The sequence below is a fragment of the Vipera ursinii genome (genome assembly GCF_947247035.1).
Source record: "Vipera ursinii genome assembly, chromosome: 2".
NCBI lineage: Eukaryota > Metazoa > Chordata > Lepidosauria > Squamata > Viperidae > Vipera > Vipera ursinii.
Window position 1 is genome coordinate 292856800 of NC_139513.1, and position 16614 is coordinate 292873413.

The 16614-nt window shown below is 44.0% G+C and overlaps 1 protein-coding gene across 4 annotated transcripts in view; it reads right to left on the bottom strand.

Annotated features, from left to right (window-relative positions):
- Positions 1-11400: 11400 nt before the first annotated feature.
- The window catches only part of SMAD2 (SMAD family member 2), a 74515-nt gene continuing 69301 nt past the window's right edge, over positions 11401-16614 (bottom strand). For all 4 annotated transcript variants that reach the window (XM_083354858.1, XM_083354855.1, XM_083354856.1 and 1 more), the window contains one exon: positions 11401-13787. In XM_083354858.1, coding sequence (XP_083210984.1) covers positions 13664-13787 — 124 coding nt within the window. In that variant the 3' untranslated portion in view covers positions 11401-13663. The remainder of the gene's footprint in view (positions 13788-16614) is intronic.

Genomic DNA, 16614 nt, shown 5'->3' on the forward strand with positions numbered 1-16614 from the left:
CCAATGACCTGAATTTCAGGATAAAGACAAGGAGCAGAGCACCAAGGTTCCCCAAGCAACAACTCTGTCCTTTCCCAAACTCTACTCTATCATGTCCCCGGACAGACAATGCAAAACAAGATTCTTGCGGCATCGTTGCCTAGAAGGCTCCACGCCCAAATCTTCCTCGGCGTAGATACGTAGATAAACCTTTATTGCCATTTTTTCTTTTTTTACTGTGGGCGCAACGGCCCACGTTAAAAAATGAAATTTTGTGGCTTGCTCTCTAAAGCCCTGTGATCTCGTCTCCTTTCTGCCACACCGCCCCCCCCTCCAAGTGACGTTTGTTTTGGTAACCTGTTCCAGCAGCCTCCCTCTTTCAGCCCGGCCTTTCTCCAAAAAGTCTTATCACTCAGCCTTTTATCTTGGGTCTTCTACGATGCAATTTCAAAACAAAAGAATTCTGCCTCTCCTTCCTTGCGCTGGCTCCATCCAAGTCACGCTTGACGCTTAGCGCCAAGGGCCTTGGACAGCCCAGACACAACTCTGCCTTTGTGGACCAGTTGCTACCCGGAGGAGGTTTTCAAGCCTACACTTGGAGACCCTCTTATCTTCAGGTCTTCCGAGGCTAGCCATGATTACCTTGCATGGCCATCTTATCAGCGGTGTAAATCCGTGGGACGGTCCTTGAGAGTATCTGCCTTTTGCATCGCACTAGTAGTAGTTATTATTATTGTTGTTGTTGTTGAAGAAATATGCTTTGGGGAGTTTGGCACAGAAAGGCTAGAATAGTTTACATTTTCAGAATAGAGAATAATAAGAACGTTGGAAGGGACCTCGGAGGTCTTCGAGTCCAAGCAGAAAAGCCGAAGCTATTCTGGGCAAATGGCTGTCCAGTCTCTTCTTAAAGACTTCCAGTGTTGGAGGGACGATGATAATGATGATGATGATGATGAAGATGATGATGAAGAAGAAGAAGAAGAAGAAGAAGAAGAAGAAGAAGAAGAGGGACCTGGGAGGTCATCTAGTCCAACCCCCTGCTCAGACAAGAAACCTTATACCGTTCAGACAAATGGCTGTCCAGTCTCTTCTTAAAGACTTCCAGTGTTGCAGGGATGATAATAATAATAAAGAAATTGGAAGGGAGCTTGGAGGTCATCTAGTCCAACCCCCTGCTCAGGCAGGAAACCCTACACCATTTCAGACAAATGCTTATCCAATCTCTTCTTGAAGACCTCCAGTGTTGGAGCATTCACAGCTTCTGGAGGCAAGGAGTTCCAGTGTTTAATTGTCCTCACTGTCAGGAAGTTTCTCCTTAGTTCCAGGTTGCTTCTCTCCTTGATGAGTTTCCATCCGTTGCTTCTTGTTCTGCCTTCAGGCGCTTTGGAGAATAGCTTGACTCCCTCTTCTTTGGGGCAGCCCCTGAGAGATTGGAAGAGTTGCTATCATGTCCCCCCTCGTCTTTCTCTTCATTAAACAGGACATCCCCAATTCCAGCAACCGTTCCTTGTATGTTTTATCCTCCAGTCCCCTGATCCTCTTTGTTGCTCTTCTCTGCACTCTTTCCAGAGTCTCAACATCTTTTCTGTATTGTCAGGACCAGAATTGGAGGCAGTATATCAAGTGTGGGCTCACTAGTGTGATATAAGACAGTACTACCACTTTTAGTGATCTTGGCTACCCAAGAGCTAAGGTTGCCCACCCCTGACCTATATTAATGATGACTCCTTCTTAGAAACCTGAGTTGATCTATATTAGGACAGCCAGCCAACCAGGGCTGCATGCTTTTTAAGTCATTTGAGCAATGTAAACACACTACAAAATCTAAGGAATTTCGGCCTTAGCTTAGAAAAAATGGCCTTTAGGAAAAGTGCTTTTAGGAAAATCAAATAAGATGCATGAAATACAACAGGAACGCAAGGCTTCTTTTGCACCATATTTTTCACCCCCCAAATGTGGAAAATTGCATTAGAGGTAAATCTTGACTTACAGCCATTGATTGAGCGACCCTTGAAATTTTTGGCAATGCTGAAAAAAGTGACTTATGACTGTTTTTTCACACTTAGGACCATTGCAAGAACATCCTGGTCAAATGATCCAAATTTGGATGCTTGGCAACTGGCATATACTTGTGACGGTCACAGTGTCCCAGGGTCATGGGGTCCTCTTTTGTGACTTTCTGACAAACAAAGTCAAAATGGGGAAGACAGATTCACTTAACAAATGTCTTACTAACTTAATATGAAAAAGATGTTGAGACTCTAGAAAGAGTGCTGAGAAGAGCAACAAGGATGATCAGGGGACTGGAGGCTAAAACGTAAAAGGAACGGCTGCTGGAACTGGGGATGTGCAGTTTAATGAAGAGAAGGGTGAGGGGTGACATGATAGCAACTCTTCCAGTATCTCAGGGACTGCCCCAAAGAAGAGGGAGTCAAGCTATTCTCCAAAGCGCCTGAAGGCAGGACAAGAAGCAACGGATGGAAACTCATCAAGGAGAGAAGCAACCTGGAACTAAGGAGAAACTTCCTGACAGTGAGAACAATTAACCAGTGGAACCACCTGCCTCCAGAAGCTGTGAATGCTCCAACACTGGAGGTTTTTAAGAAGAGACTGGACAGCCATTTGTCTGAAATGGTATAGGGTTTCCTGCCTGAGCAGGGGGTTGGACTAGATGACCTCCAAGGTCCCTTCCAACTCTGTTATTCTGTTAACTGCAGTGATTCACTTGACAACGGCGGCAAGGACGGCGGGCAAAACTCACTTAACAACTTTCTCGCTTACAACAGAAACGCTGGGCTCCATTGCGGTTGTAACGTCGAGGGCTACCTGCGGCCTGATTGAATTTGCACCCCTTTCCCCCCCCCCCCATGGTCTGTTTGAGGTCTCTGGGTGTTCCACAGAAGGATCCTTCCAGTGGTGATTTAAAGGGGTGGGGGGGAGGAAAAAAAAAACAGCACACGCTCACACACGCAGCAGGAGGTACACAAAGTGTTTGTCAAGGAGCAAAAGAATTGCCTCCACTCTGAAGGACTCCGAGCTCTCTTTCCAACTATCTGCTTTTGCAATTCCAACGTGCGTGTTTATGAAAATGTGGATTTCATTTGCTTCCCCCCATCCCCGCCTGCCGCCCCCGCCCCCCCCCCTAAGGCTGCTTGGCTCTGGGTTTAAACGATTCCCAATTTAAATTTCCATGATTAGAGACTCGAGCCCTTTTTATTTTTATTTTTTTTTAATGTTCCAAATTCAATTTTAAAAAAGGCACTGGGAAAAGTTTCCCAGGGCACGAAGGAAAACCAGCAGCAGCAGCTTCGGCTTGAAAGAGACCCATTGAATGTATGGAAGCTGTCGGTTCAGTCCAGAAATCGTATCGTTTTCCAATCTGGATTTTTAAAAAAAAAAATAATAATAATAATAAAAATAAGCGTGCGTCAGTGTGTGTGCAGACTTTTGAATTAATGCTGTCTCTTGACAACTTCCTGGATTAAGCTTTGCCATTTTCTTTAAAAGATTTCAGAAGTAGCTGGCCTTTTTTTTTTTCTTCCTAGCGCTGAGAGAGCAGGAAGAAGTCACCCAGATGTCTGTCTGTCTGTCTTTCTTTCTTTCTTTCTTTCTTTCTTTCTTTCTTTCTTTCTTTTTCTCTTTCTTTCTCACTCTTTCCCTTCCTTCCTTCACTTCCTTCCTTCCTTCCTTTCTTTCTTTCTTTCCCTTGCTTCCTTCCTTCACTTTCTTCCTTCCTTTCTTTTTCTCTTTCTTTCTCACTCTTTCCCTTCCTTTCTTCACTTCATTCCTTCCTTCCTTTCTCTCTTTCTTTCTCTGTCTTTCCCTTCCTTCCTTCCCTTCCTTCCTTTCTTTCATTCTTCCTTCCTTCCTTCCTTCCTTTCTTTCTTTCTTTCTTTCTTTCTTTCTTTCTTTCTTTCTTTCTTTCTTTCTTTCTTTCCCTTCCTTCCTTCCTTCCTTCCTTCCTTCACTTTCTTCCTTTCTTTTTCTCTTTCTTTCTCACTCTTTCCCTTCCTTCCTTCCTTCCCTTCCTTTCTTCCTTTCTTTCTTTCTTTCTTCCTTCCTTCTTTCTTTCTTCCTTCCTTTCTTTCTTTCTTCCTTTCTTTCTCTCTCTCTCTTTTCCTTCCTTCCTTCCTTCACTTTCTTTCTTTCTTTCTTCCTTCCTTTCTTTTTCTCTTTCTTTCTCTCTCTTTCCCTTCTTTCTTTCTTTTTCTTTTTCTCTCTTTCTTTCTCTTTCTCTATCTTTCTCTCTTTCCTCCCTCCTTCTTCCTTCCTTCCTTCCTTCCTTCCTTCCTTCCTTCCTTCCTTCCTTCCTTCCTTCCTTCCTTCCTTCCTTCCTTCTCTTCCTGCCTTTGATATTTTCATAAACAACTCAAGGTTGCTAACATACCTAATACTCTTTCCTATTTTCCCCACAACAACAGTCCTGCGAGGTGGGTTGGCCTGCAAAAGAGTGATTAACCTGAAGTCACCCAGCTGACTTTCACACCTAAAAAAGTGGAACTAGAATTCTTGGCAACTGGCAGCTGTTTAAAATGGTCGCAGCCTCCGTGGATTGTCATTTCCCACCTTCCTAGGGACCCCCTGGCAAGGAGTCCATGGGGGATGCCCGATTCACTCAAGGACCACATGATTCACTTAACAGCAGCAGGGGTTCACGTAGCAACCATAACAAAAAAATGGGGCACGCCTCACTGACCAACAGACTTGCTTAGCAACAGAAATAGGACTTCCCCACATGCTTGTTTGTCCCTGGGTTTCCAGAGGCCATTCAAGACACCGGGTGTCACGCACAAAACTCTGCCTGGTCCAAGGCCCAATTCTCTGTGGGCTTCCCTTCATCTCTGCTCAACCCACCAGATCTGGCAGGTAAGGCATGCGAAAGAGAGACGCAACCTGGAATTAAGGAGAAACTTCTTGACAGTTAACCAGTGGAACCACCTGCCTCCAGAGGTGGTGAATGCTCCAACACTGGAAGTTTTTAAGAAGAGACTGGACAGCCATTTGTCTGAAATGGTATAGGCTTTCCTGCCTGAGCAGGGGGCTGGACTAGATGACCTATAAGGTCCCTTCCAACTCTATTATTATTACTATTGATCATCGCACAGTCAGCCAGATGTTCAGCCTGGATTTGGCATTTTTGTCTACCTATCGAGGCCTTACCAAGGACCTGGGATAGGCAGATGTGGATGTTTGATGGTATTAAGCTTGTAAGCCGCCCTGAGTCTTCGGAGAAGGGTGGGATATAAATGGAATTAAAATAAAAATAAATATTACAGATCTCGTCGCAGGATGGAAACAGTTCCTAGTAAGGCAGCCTTTTGCAATTGACTGAGGGCGAATTTGTCAATGCCGATGATGGTGTCCAAGTGGTGCTCCAGTTGTTTTGGGATTGCACCCGAGGCGCCTATGACTATTGGTACTACCCTTGCTTGCCTTTGCCCCAGTCTTTCTATTTCTATTTGTAGGTCTTTGTATTTTGTTATCTCCTCCAGTTCTTTCTCCTCTATTCTGCTGTCTCCAGGCAGTGCCATGCCCATTATTATTATTATTATTATTATTATTATTATTATTATTATTATTATTATTATTATTATTATTGTTGTTGTTGTTATTGTTATTAATAATAATAATAATAATAATAATAATAATAATAATAATAATAATAATATAAAACCTTTATTCATAAAACATGAAACTCAAATTGACTGTCACTAATGGTTGACATGGGTTGCTGCCAGCATCCTAGGTATCAACCAGGTATTATTATTATTATTATTATTATTATTATTATTATTATTATTATTATTATTATTATTATTATTATTATACAATCCTTCAGATAACCTGGTCCCACACCATGTAGGGCTTTAAAGGTGTCCACCAGCATCTCGAATTGTACCCGGTCATTAAAGATTCATCTTGTTGGGTCCAAGAACTCGGCCATCCACCCAGCCCACACAGCATCTTCAGAGCTATGGATGGCTCCTATCTTCCTAGCTTTGCATTAGAGTTGGCTGCTTCTCCAAGCGTTGGGGTTGAATGGTTAGCCAAGCTCTGCCGGTTAAAGCCGGTTAAGACTTTTTGTCTTCTAATTGGGTTTGCGCTTGTGCCTTCAGGCCTAATGTTTGTGGTTCAATGGGTTGTTTCCAATCCTTCTAGGCCACCCAGAGTCATTTTTCCTGAGCTGGGTGTTGGCCAACTAAACTGCAGAAAGTAGTTTAGTAAATATTTTATTTGTTTGAGGTTTCTCTGCATCAGGTGCCATCAAACTGCATCCAGGTTTGGTCACCACGATGTAAAAAAGATGTGGAGACTCTAGAAAGAGTGCAGAGAAGAGCAACGAAGATGATCAGGGGAATTGGAGGCTAAAACATATAGGGAACGGTTGCTGGAATTGGGTATGTGTAGTTTAATGAAGAGAAGGGCGAGGGGGGACATGATAGCAGCCTTCCAATATCTCAGGGGCGGCCCCAAAGAAGAGGCAGTCAAGCTATTCTCCAAAGCGCCTGAAGGCAGGACAAGAAGCAACGGATGGAAACTCATCAAGGAGAGAGGCAACCTGGAAATAAGGAGAAACTTCCTGACAGTGAGAACAATTAACCAGTGGAACAACCTGACTCCGGAAGATGTGAATGCTCCAACACTGGAGGTTTTTAAGAAGAGACCGGACAGTCACATGTCTGAGATGGTATAGGTTCTCCTGCTTGAGCGGGGGGCTGGACTAGAAGACCTCCAGGGTCCCTTCCAGCTCTATTCTATTCTAGAATTTATCTAGGGTTTGTTTTTTTGGGGTTTTTTTCTATTTCGAAACCGCTTCTGGACATTTTGCTTGAAATTGGGGGAAAAAACAAAATTGGTGATTAGAATGATTTTGTTGCTGTAGACATGGCTTGAAATGTTTAGACATGCTTAAATGTGTCGTTGCATCACAGCCACCATTCCTACAGTCAATATTACCTGCAAATAGTAGAAATGATTACTGTTGAAATCCCACTAGATGGTTCTTGAAATCCTTCTGTGTGGGTATGTGCTATATGTGTGGGTGTGTGTACATATATGTGTGTCCATTTCTTGTCTGAAATGGTACAGTTTCCTGCTTGAACAGGGGCTGGACTAGAAGACCTCCAAGGTCCCTTCCAGCTTATTCTATTCTATTCTATTCTATTCTATTCTATTCTATTCTATTCTATTCTATTCTATTCTATTCTATTCCTATTCCAATTCCAATTCCATTCCATTCCATATTTTCTTTATTCTATTCTATTCTATTCTATTCTATTCTATTCTATTCTATTCCTATTCCAATTCCATTCCATTCCATATTTTCTTTATTCTATTCTATTCTATTCTATTCTATTCTATTCTATTCTATTCTATTCTATTCTATTCTATTCTATTCTATTCCTATTCCTATTCCAATTCCATTCCATTCCATATTTTCTTTATTCTATTCTATTCTATTCTATTCTATTCTATTCTATTCTATTCTATTCTATTCCTATTCCAATTCCAATTCCATTCCATATTTTCTTTATTCTATTCTATTCTATTCTATTCTATTCTATTCTATTCTATTCTATTCTATTCTATTCTATTCTATTCTATTCCAATTCCAATTCCATTCCATTCCATATTTTCTTTATTCTATTCTATTCTATTCTATTCTATTCTATTCTATTCTATTCTATTCTATTCTATTCTATTCTATTCTATTCTATTCTATTCTATTCTATTCTATTCTATTCTATTCCTATTCCAATTCCAATTCCATTCCATTCCATATTTTCTTTATTCTATTCTATTCTATTCTATTCTAATTCTAATTAGCCCCCTGCTCAAGCAGGAGACCCAATAGTATTCTGGGCAATGTGATAGAGCTTTGAGAATTTCCCATCAACCCGTTTGAGAGCCCTGAGGATGTAGGGCTAAAATGGTCCTTCCCCCCTTGGGTTGTGTACCAAATACAGAAAAGTTCCTTCCTGATTTCACATTTGCCGGAGGAGGCCTTGCGCTGAACCCAAGTTCCACAGATAAAGTCTGTTCGGGATTAAACCTGCTCAGGCCAAAGCCAACTTTTTATAGATCCAAGGAGGCTTGCAGATCCACATTTCCTAATAAGCTGCAGTGGGCTAAAAACATGCACAAAAGACATCAGCGTTAGGGGGGCAGAGGAATTTGTATAGGATGCATCAGTTCAAGCTTAACTGGCAATGGAAAACCTGGGTTAAAAATAAATCAGCTTGAAAGCCAACACACACACACATACACAAACACACACAGAGAAATCCCAAAACAGACCCTAGCCTGGAGATAATTAAAACCTCCCAACGCCAGTGCACTCAAACGGAAAAGTCCTATTTTCAGCATGCGATGCACGGATTGAAAAATGGAGAAAGTATTTGCTGAGCCCAATTAAAGCTAAATAAAATTATTCTTTGATTTTCCTCTTCCCTCCCACCCCCCTTTCTGTACTTCTGTTACAATAAGCTCCACTCATCTGGATGCAGAGTATAATTGCCATCACTAGATGCTCTCGGATGGTTCTGGACAATTGTCCTAATAGATCAGGAAGTTACGGAAAGCTATCTGAGTTTTATGTTGTAAACACAGAACAAGGGGTGGGTGGCGGGGTGGGTGGGAAGGCAATGGGAAATCGTATGCAAAAAATTTTTTTAAAAGTGGGTGGGGGATTTCCATTGCAGTCACAGAGCAATTATTTGCAGGCTTTTTAGACCAACTATGAGCAGGGAGACATGGAATAGAAGCTGGAAGGGTCCTTGGAGGTCTTCTAGTCCAGCCCCCTGCTTGAGCAGGAGAACCTATACCATTTCAGACAAGTGACTGTCCAATCTCTTCTTTAAAATCTCCAGTGATGCAGCGCCCACGATTTCTGGTGGCAGGCTGTTCCATTGGTTAATTGTCCTCCCTGTTAGGAAGTTTCTCCTTAATTCCAGGTTGCTTCTCTCCTTGATCCGTTTGATCAGATGCTTCTCTCTTTGATCATTATAGAAACGAGAAGAATCAGGATTTCTTCTTGAAGAAACACAGGCAAGATTTTTGGTCTGGTGTTCTGTTTTCCTTTACTGTCTCCGATGTTTAATTGGGGCATTACTAGGAGAGAGAGAAAAAAAAAACTTTTGAAGCAGATACTTGAATGGCCACCCATTGCAAAAACTCAAAAAAGAGCCATATGAACATCCAGCTATCATCTACAAAGAAACGAAGGTTTCATAGGAGTTAAGAAGAGGCTAGAGACAGTCACTTGTCTGAGACGGTATAGGTTCTCCTGCTTAAGCAGGGGGCTGGACTAGAAGACCTCCAAGGCCCCTTCCAGCCTCTATTCTATTCTAGTCAAAAACAGAGACCAAAACCCAATGGGCTTTCAAGGAATGTACTATACTTGAAGCAAATTCCCAGGAGCTCATGAAAACGTAAATTTCCAGGCAATTGTTCAGTTGGCTTCAGGTGGAGAGATGCAAGGATTGGGTATTTTTGTGTACGCATGTCAGATTGGGTGTACTGTGAGTTACGTATAGTCCCATCCTGGGCATGATAAACTGGCTGGATGACGTTGGGCCAAACACTGCCAGGAGACGGCTAATAATAATAATAATAATAATAATAATAATAATAATAATAATAATAATAATAATAATAATAATAATAATTATTATTATTATTATTTTTGGAAGGGACTTTGGAGGAAACCCTATAGCATTTCAGACAAATGGCTGTCCAGTCTCTTCTTAAAAATTTCCAGTGTTGGAGCATTCACCGCTTCTGGAGGCAGGTTGTTCCACTGGTTAATTGTTCTGTCAGGAAATTTCTCCTTAGTTCTAGGTTGCTTCTCTCCTTAATTTGTTTCCATCCGTTGCTTCTTCTCCTGCCTTCGGGCGCTTTGGAGAATAGCTTGACTGCCTCTTCTTTGGGGCAGCCCCTGAGATACTGGAAGGCTGCTATCATATCACCCCTCACCCTTCTCTTCATTAAACTACACATACCCAATTCCAGCAACCGTTCCCTATATGTTTTGGCCTCCAGTCCCCTAATCATCTTTGTTGCTCTTTTCTGGACTCTTTCTAGAGTCTCGACATCTTTTTTACATCGTGGTTTGTTATGTGATTCGCGGGCCGTTCAGCGCGCAGGCCGCTACTGTGCTCCTCCACCCACCTTCTCCTTAACTCACGGTATTGTAGCTTTTCCCAGCAGCCTCTGGCAGTTTTAAAAGTTCTAGTCCCGCCTTAGGCACGAAAGTGGCTAGGTGACTTTGGGCCAATCACCGCCAGGAGACGGCAAGTTCGAGTCCCGCCATAGGCACAAAAGTGGCTAGGTGACTTTGGGCTGATCACCGCCAGGAGACGGCGAGTTCAGAGTTCTGCCTTAGGCACGAAAGTGGCTAGGTGACTTTGGGCCGATCACCGCCAGGAGACGGCGAGTTCGAGTCCCACCATAGGCACAAAAGTGGCTAGGTGACTTTGGGCCAATCACCACCAGGAGACAGCGAGTTCTAGTCCCCCTTTAGGCATGGAAAACCGGCTAGATCACTTTGGGCCAGTCCCTCTTTTTAAGCCCAATCCAAGACTGCAGCTGTGGGCGGGGGGGAAATAGAAGGAAAGGGGTCTTAGGGACATTCGCACGTTTGCCCGATTTTTAAAAGTAACAACGGTAGCTTTAAAAAAAAATCCAATAAAAATTTGCCTGTGCCAAGACAGTTAAGGCAGACCACGGCATTCCCCTCCGCCATTTTGTCTGACGGTAAATAATCCTGTGATGTACCATTGACTGGAAGGATTGGCTGAAGTCCCCAAGGACGTTTACCTGGCTCAAGGTGGATTCCACGTTGGTTCTCACTCACACGCATGAACATTCAAAGTCACAACAACAACCCACCTTGCTCACACATATGGAGGCCAAGAGCCCTCCCCTGCTCCAGCTCTTCTGAGGTCCCTTCCCCAGCGCTCCCAGAGGACCACCATCCCTCCATCCTGGGCCACCAGAATCCAGACCAAGGGTTTTCAAACGTGGCCGCTTTAAGACTTGTGGACTTCAACTCCCAGAATTCCTCAGCCAGCCCTGAGGGGCTGGCTGAGGAATTCTGGGAGTTGAAGTCCACAAGTCTTAAAGCGGCCATGTTTGAAGGCCCCCGATCCAGAACTTCAGAGAAACCTTCTGGGCTCACACACAAGAAAAACCTTGATCGTTGCCTGCCTTGGCTCAAGTTAAAGATGTGGCATCACATCCAGATGAGCTACTACAGCGTCCTCCTCTGATCTGGCACCCAGACCTTCGCCCCGGAGAACCGTTGGGGCTTGCGTTCGACAAAATATTTTTAAGACACCACCCCCCCTCTTGTAGGCCCAGCTGGCCGGCAGAGCGTTCCCGCCAAAAGCACCACACGAGGAAAAAAAAGGGTGGGGAGGGGGAGAATTAAAACTTTTATTAGTGTATTCACATATTAGGCAAATGCAACACAGATGAAAGCTTCCCTCTCGCTTTTGATTCATTCACTGATTTATTTATTTTTATTACAAGTTCTACCAATACATATGAGGCGCTACTGGTAAAACTACACAAATTTGGCAACTCTTGGCCCGTTCTTCTGAATCGCCCGGCCCCGCTTGGTTTCCACCCTCCCTCCCATCGGCGTTATTATTTATTTAATTTTTTTTAAAAAAATTAATTAATTTTTAATTTTTTATTATTATTTTTTTTGGTATTGCTCTCATGCCCCTATTTTTGTGACGGCATTTAAAAAATAGAAAATAATAATAATAACATTAATAATAATAAAAAGAATCCCTCGCTGCCTTCGGTTCGGGCAGCCGATTTACAAAGCTTAACACTGGCCAAAACGTTAGTTGTCAAAAGCTAGGGATTGCCACTAGGTGTACTTACGAAGTACAAGACTAGCGCAGCAAAGTAACCTTTTTGTAGGTGGGTGGGTGGAAGGAGGGAAGAAACGAGACGAATAAGGCAATCCTGCCACTGCCACGACGACCAGGACCGACAGATAGATCACAAGGCGGTTAGTTCGAAGATGTATATAACTCAAAAGCCGGAAGAGGCCTTTCTGTACAGTATTCCCAACCCAGACGCTATCGGTAGAATATAATTCAAAATATTTTTTACTTTAATAAAAAAAAAAGAAATAGCCAAGGGTCCGGATGTAGGAGTGTCTTTTAAGATTCACCCTAACGTGAGCTGCTGCGGAGGGCCATCCTTTGGTCAAGCCGTAAGCAGCCCCACGGAAGCCACGGCTTCTTCGGCCAGATTGTCTCCTGGATGCTCGTGGCCCGGTTCCACCAGCCGAAGCCTTTTGGGCTTCCCGGAGAGCCTCTTTTGCCATCTGCAAGAAACAGCCAAACTTCTTGTGGAGTAGGAACTTGGGAAGTAGGGATTCCCCCCCGCTGCGGTCCAACGGGAGACGTGGTGGTCTCACTCCTCCTCCTCCAGACGTAGCGGAAAAGGGAAGTTAACGGGAGAAGCGGTCCCCCACCCCGTCTGGCCTTCCCCTTTGTCAACTTGATTTAGAAGCCTAGCAAGCAAACGTGTCATTTAAAAAAAAAAACACAACATACTATTTTCAGGGTTGTGTGCAGGCTTTGCAGGTCTCCTCTGCAACCTCCCAGGGATCCCTCCTCCTTTGATCCTGGTAAGAGCAACGATCAATCGAGCTGTGCCTACTCTTAAAAGAGCAATCCACTGCCCCTCTTCGGTTGAGGTTTGACAGTCTACCCACCGGGGATAGTAAGAGGCGTCCGTGTCTCGGAAGGAGCAGCGGGTGAGAAAAGCTAAGCGATTCCCGCCGCTTAGGGAGAAAAATCTGATCGGCTCATCGGTTACGAGAACCAAGCCGGCTTACGGCCAACACTACTCCATGAGCGCGCAAGCGACGCACCGCGAGTCGGAAGGAGCCCAGCGGAGATGGCCAGCCGCAGGTGCCCTTGCTGATCGGACAGGACGTGTCCCAATGAGCGGAACCGGATCATTGGTAAATTCCAGGAGCGAGGAAGGAACTCCGCTTATTTGGTACGCGTTCAGTCCCAGCAAAACTTCGGGCGAGTAAAACCCCCAACGTTTCATCTCTCTACAGTCCGCAGTTCCAAGATGACTGGGAACTGGCAGCTTTTGTGTCGCAAAGACTGCTCGTGGGGCAGTGAAAAGCCTGCACACACACACACACACACACACACACACACACACACACACACACCCGATATGTATACAAAAATATATATAAAAAAAAAATATGGCGAACCAAGTATTTAGGCTCTTTTAGGAGATGCCTGCTTAAGCTGGATCTCTGTAACTGCTGCCTTGCTTTGGAGAGGCTTCCTGACCTATTGCTAACTGTACTGTCCGTGTCACCGGTAAACCTGTAGGATACTCGATTTATATGTACCCAATTTTTTTAAAAAACAACACCATTGAAGTCTTTTAAATGTCCCCTCCCTCCTTCGGGAGAAGATGTTTCTATACACTAACATTTCACCTAGTATCAGAGTATAGGAAACGAAATCCACAAGGTGCTTGAAAATTCATGACATTCTCAAGTGCTCTCTCTCTCTCTCTCTCTTTTTCTTTCTCTCTCTCTCTCTCAGAACCTTTTTGGGATAGGAAAACAGTTCATGGAGACCACGCGCGAGTTGACTGCCGGGACGTCCGTCTTCTGAGCCCGCCGAGATTACGACATGCTGGAGCAACGCACGGAGGGGGACCCCATCTGAGTCAATACTTTATCCAGCCACTGGAGAGGCCCGTTCAGGTGCAGCTCGATCCAACAGGGGGTGCTGGTGACCGTCTGGCGCCTGGAAGGGCAAAAAGGGGACGGATGGGGGGGGAGAAAGAGAGGGGGCAAAGAAGGAAGGAAGGAAGGAGTTAAAAAAAAAGCCTTTGTGGCATTGTGAAAACAGCACACCGGCCAGAACAATGTGCCTTTCTTAATACAGGCAAGCAAGCAAGCAAGCAAATAAACAAACAAACAAACAAACAAACAACAAACAACAATAACAGAGTTGGAAGGGACCATGGAGGTCATCTAGTCCAACCCTCTGCCCAGGCAGGAAACCCTACACCATTTCAGACAAAAATGGCTGTCCAGTCTCTTCTTAAAAACTTCCAGTGTTGGAGCATTCACAACTTGTAGAGTAGAGTAGAGTAGAGTAGAGTAGAGTAGAGTAGAGTAGAGTAGAGTAGAGTAGAGTAGAGAAGAGAAGAGAAGAGAAGAGAAGAGAAGAGAAGAGAAGAGAAGAGAAGAGAAGAGAAGAGAAGAAAAAATGGAATGGAATGGAACAGAACAGAATAGAGTCCCTGAGTCTTCTGAGAAGGGCGGGATATAAATGGAATTAAAATAAAATAAATAAATAAATAGGTTGGAAGGGACCTTGGAGGTCATCTAGTCTAACCCCCTGCTCAGGCAGGAAACCTTCTACCACTTCAGACAAATGGCTGTCCAGTCTCTTCTTAAAAACTTCCAGTGTTGGAGCATTTACAACTTCTAGAGTAGAGTAGAGTAGAGTAGAGTAGAGTAGAGTAGAGTAGAGTAGAGTAGAGGAGAGGAGAGGAGAGTAGAGGAGAGGAGAGGAGAGGAGAGGAGGAGAGGAGAGGAGAGGAGAGGAGAGGAGAGGAGAGGAGAGGAGAGGAGAGGAGAGGAGAGGAGAGGAGAGGTGAGGAGAGGAGAGGAGAAAAAATGGAATGGAACAGAATAGAGAATAGAGAATAGAGAATAGAGAATAGAGAATAGAGAATAGAGAATAGAATAGAATAGAATAGAATAGAATAGAATAGAATAGAATAGAATAGAATAGAATAGAATAGAATAGAATAGAATAGAATAGAATAGAATAGAATAGAATAGAATAGAATAGAATAGAATAGAATAGGTTGGAAGGGACCTTGGAGGTCATCTAGTCCAACCCCCTGCTCAGGAAGGAAACCTTCTACCACTTCAGACAAATGGCTGTCCAGTCTCTTCTTAAAAACTTCCAGTGTTGGAGCATTTACAACTTGTAGAGTAGAGTACAGTAGAGTAGAGTAGAGGAGGAGAGGAGAGGAGAGGAGAGGAGAGGAGAGGAGAGGAGAGGAGAGGAGAGGAGAGGAGAGGAGAGGAGAGGAGAGGAGGAGAGGAGAGGAGAGGAGAGGAGAGGAGAGGAGAAAAAATGGAATGGAATGGAACAGAACAGAGAACAGAATAGAACAGAATAGAATAGAATAGAATAGAATAGAATAGAATAGAATAGAATAGAATAGAATAGAATAGAATAGAATAGAATAGAGAATAGAATAGAGAATAGAATAGAATAGAATAGAATAGAATAGAATAGAATAGAATAGAATAGAATAGAATAGAATAGAATAGAATAGAATAGAATAGAATAGGTTGGAAGGGACCTTGGAGGTCATCTAGTCCAACCCCCTGCTCAGGCAGGAAACCTTCTACCATTTCAGACAAATGGCTGTCCAGTCTCTTCTTAAAAAACTTCCAGTGTTGGCACATTCACCTTGACTGACAACTGATCGTTCGGAGTTACAACCGTTTGTCACACTTGCTGCATCTGCTGCAAGTCACCCTAATCGAACTTGGATACTCGGCAACTGGCTCGTCTTTGTGATGGTTGCAGTGTTCTCAGGTGTTTGTGTGCGCGTGTGATGTGATCCCCCCCCCCTTCCCACAAGCAAACTAAAATGGGAGAGCCAGATGCACTTCACAGCCGTCTTACTAGCTTAGCAAATGCAACGAACGATTCGCCGAAGAACTGAGGCTCTTCAGAAGGATCGTAAAACGGGGCAAAAAACTCAATTGACAATTCCTCTCAAGCAGGATTTCAAATCAGAGCCCGTTCTGTTGCTAATTTGCTTAGCAACAGAAATCTTGGGATTCCCTTGTGGCTGTAAGTCCAGGGTTACCTTACACAGTCACTTGTCTGAGATGGCCTGGGTTCTCCTGCTCGAGCGGGGGGCTGGACTAGAAGACCTCCGAGGTCCCTTCCCGCTCTATTCTTTTCTAATAGTCTAATTATGGGCCAGCCCTTGAAGAATAACCCCACCCCACCCCCAGCCACCCCCATATCAGCAGTGTTGGTACCCTGTTTCCACCTCTTGCAACCCCTAACCGTCAGAGGGCGCCTGAGAAGGCAACAGTGCTAAAGCTGTCTGCGTGACCGATTTCCAAAAGTTAGACTATCTGGTTATTATTTGGGTGGGAAACTACCAGGAACACGAAGCTGATGAGTAGAGCAGAAGTTAAAAACACATCTTGGAAGAGGAAATAGCCAGCTCTTTCCCTATATCTGGCAAGGAAGCCATAGGGAGGTATAAAAAATACAAAGAACGGTTGCTGGAATTGGCTGTGTCCAGTTTAACGAAGAGAAGGGCGAGGGGGGACAGGATAGCAACTCTTCCAGTATCTCAGGGGCTGCCCCAAAGAAGAGGCAGTCAAGCTGTTCCCCAAAGTGCCTGAAGGCAGGACAAGAAGCAATGGGTGGAAACTCATCGAGGAGAGAAGCAACCTGGAACTAAGGAGAAATTTCCTGACAAGTCAGAACAATTAACCAGTGGAACAGCCTGCCTCCAGAAGCTGTGAATGCTCCAACACTGGAGGTTTTTAAGAAGAGACTGGACAGCCATTTGTCTGAA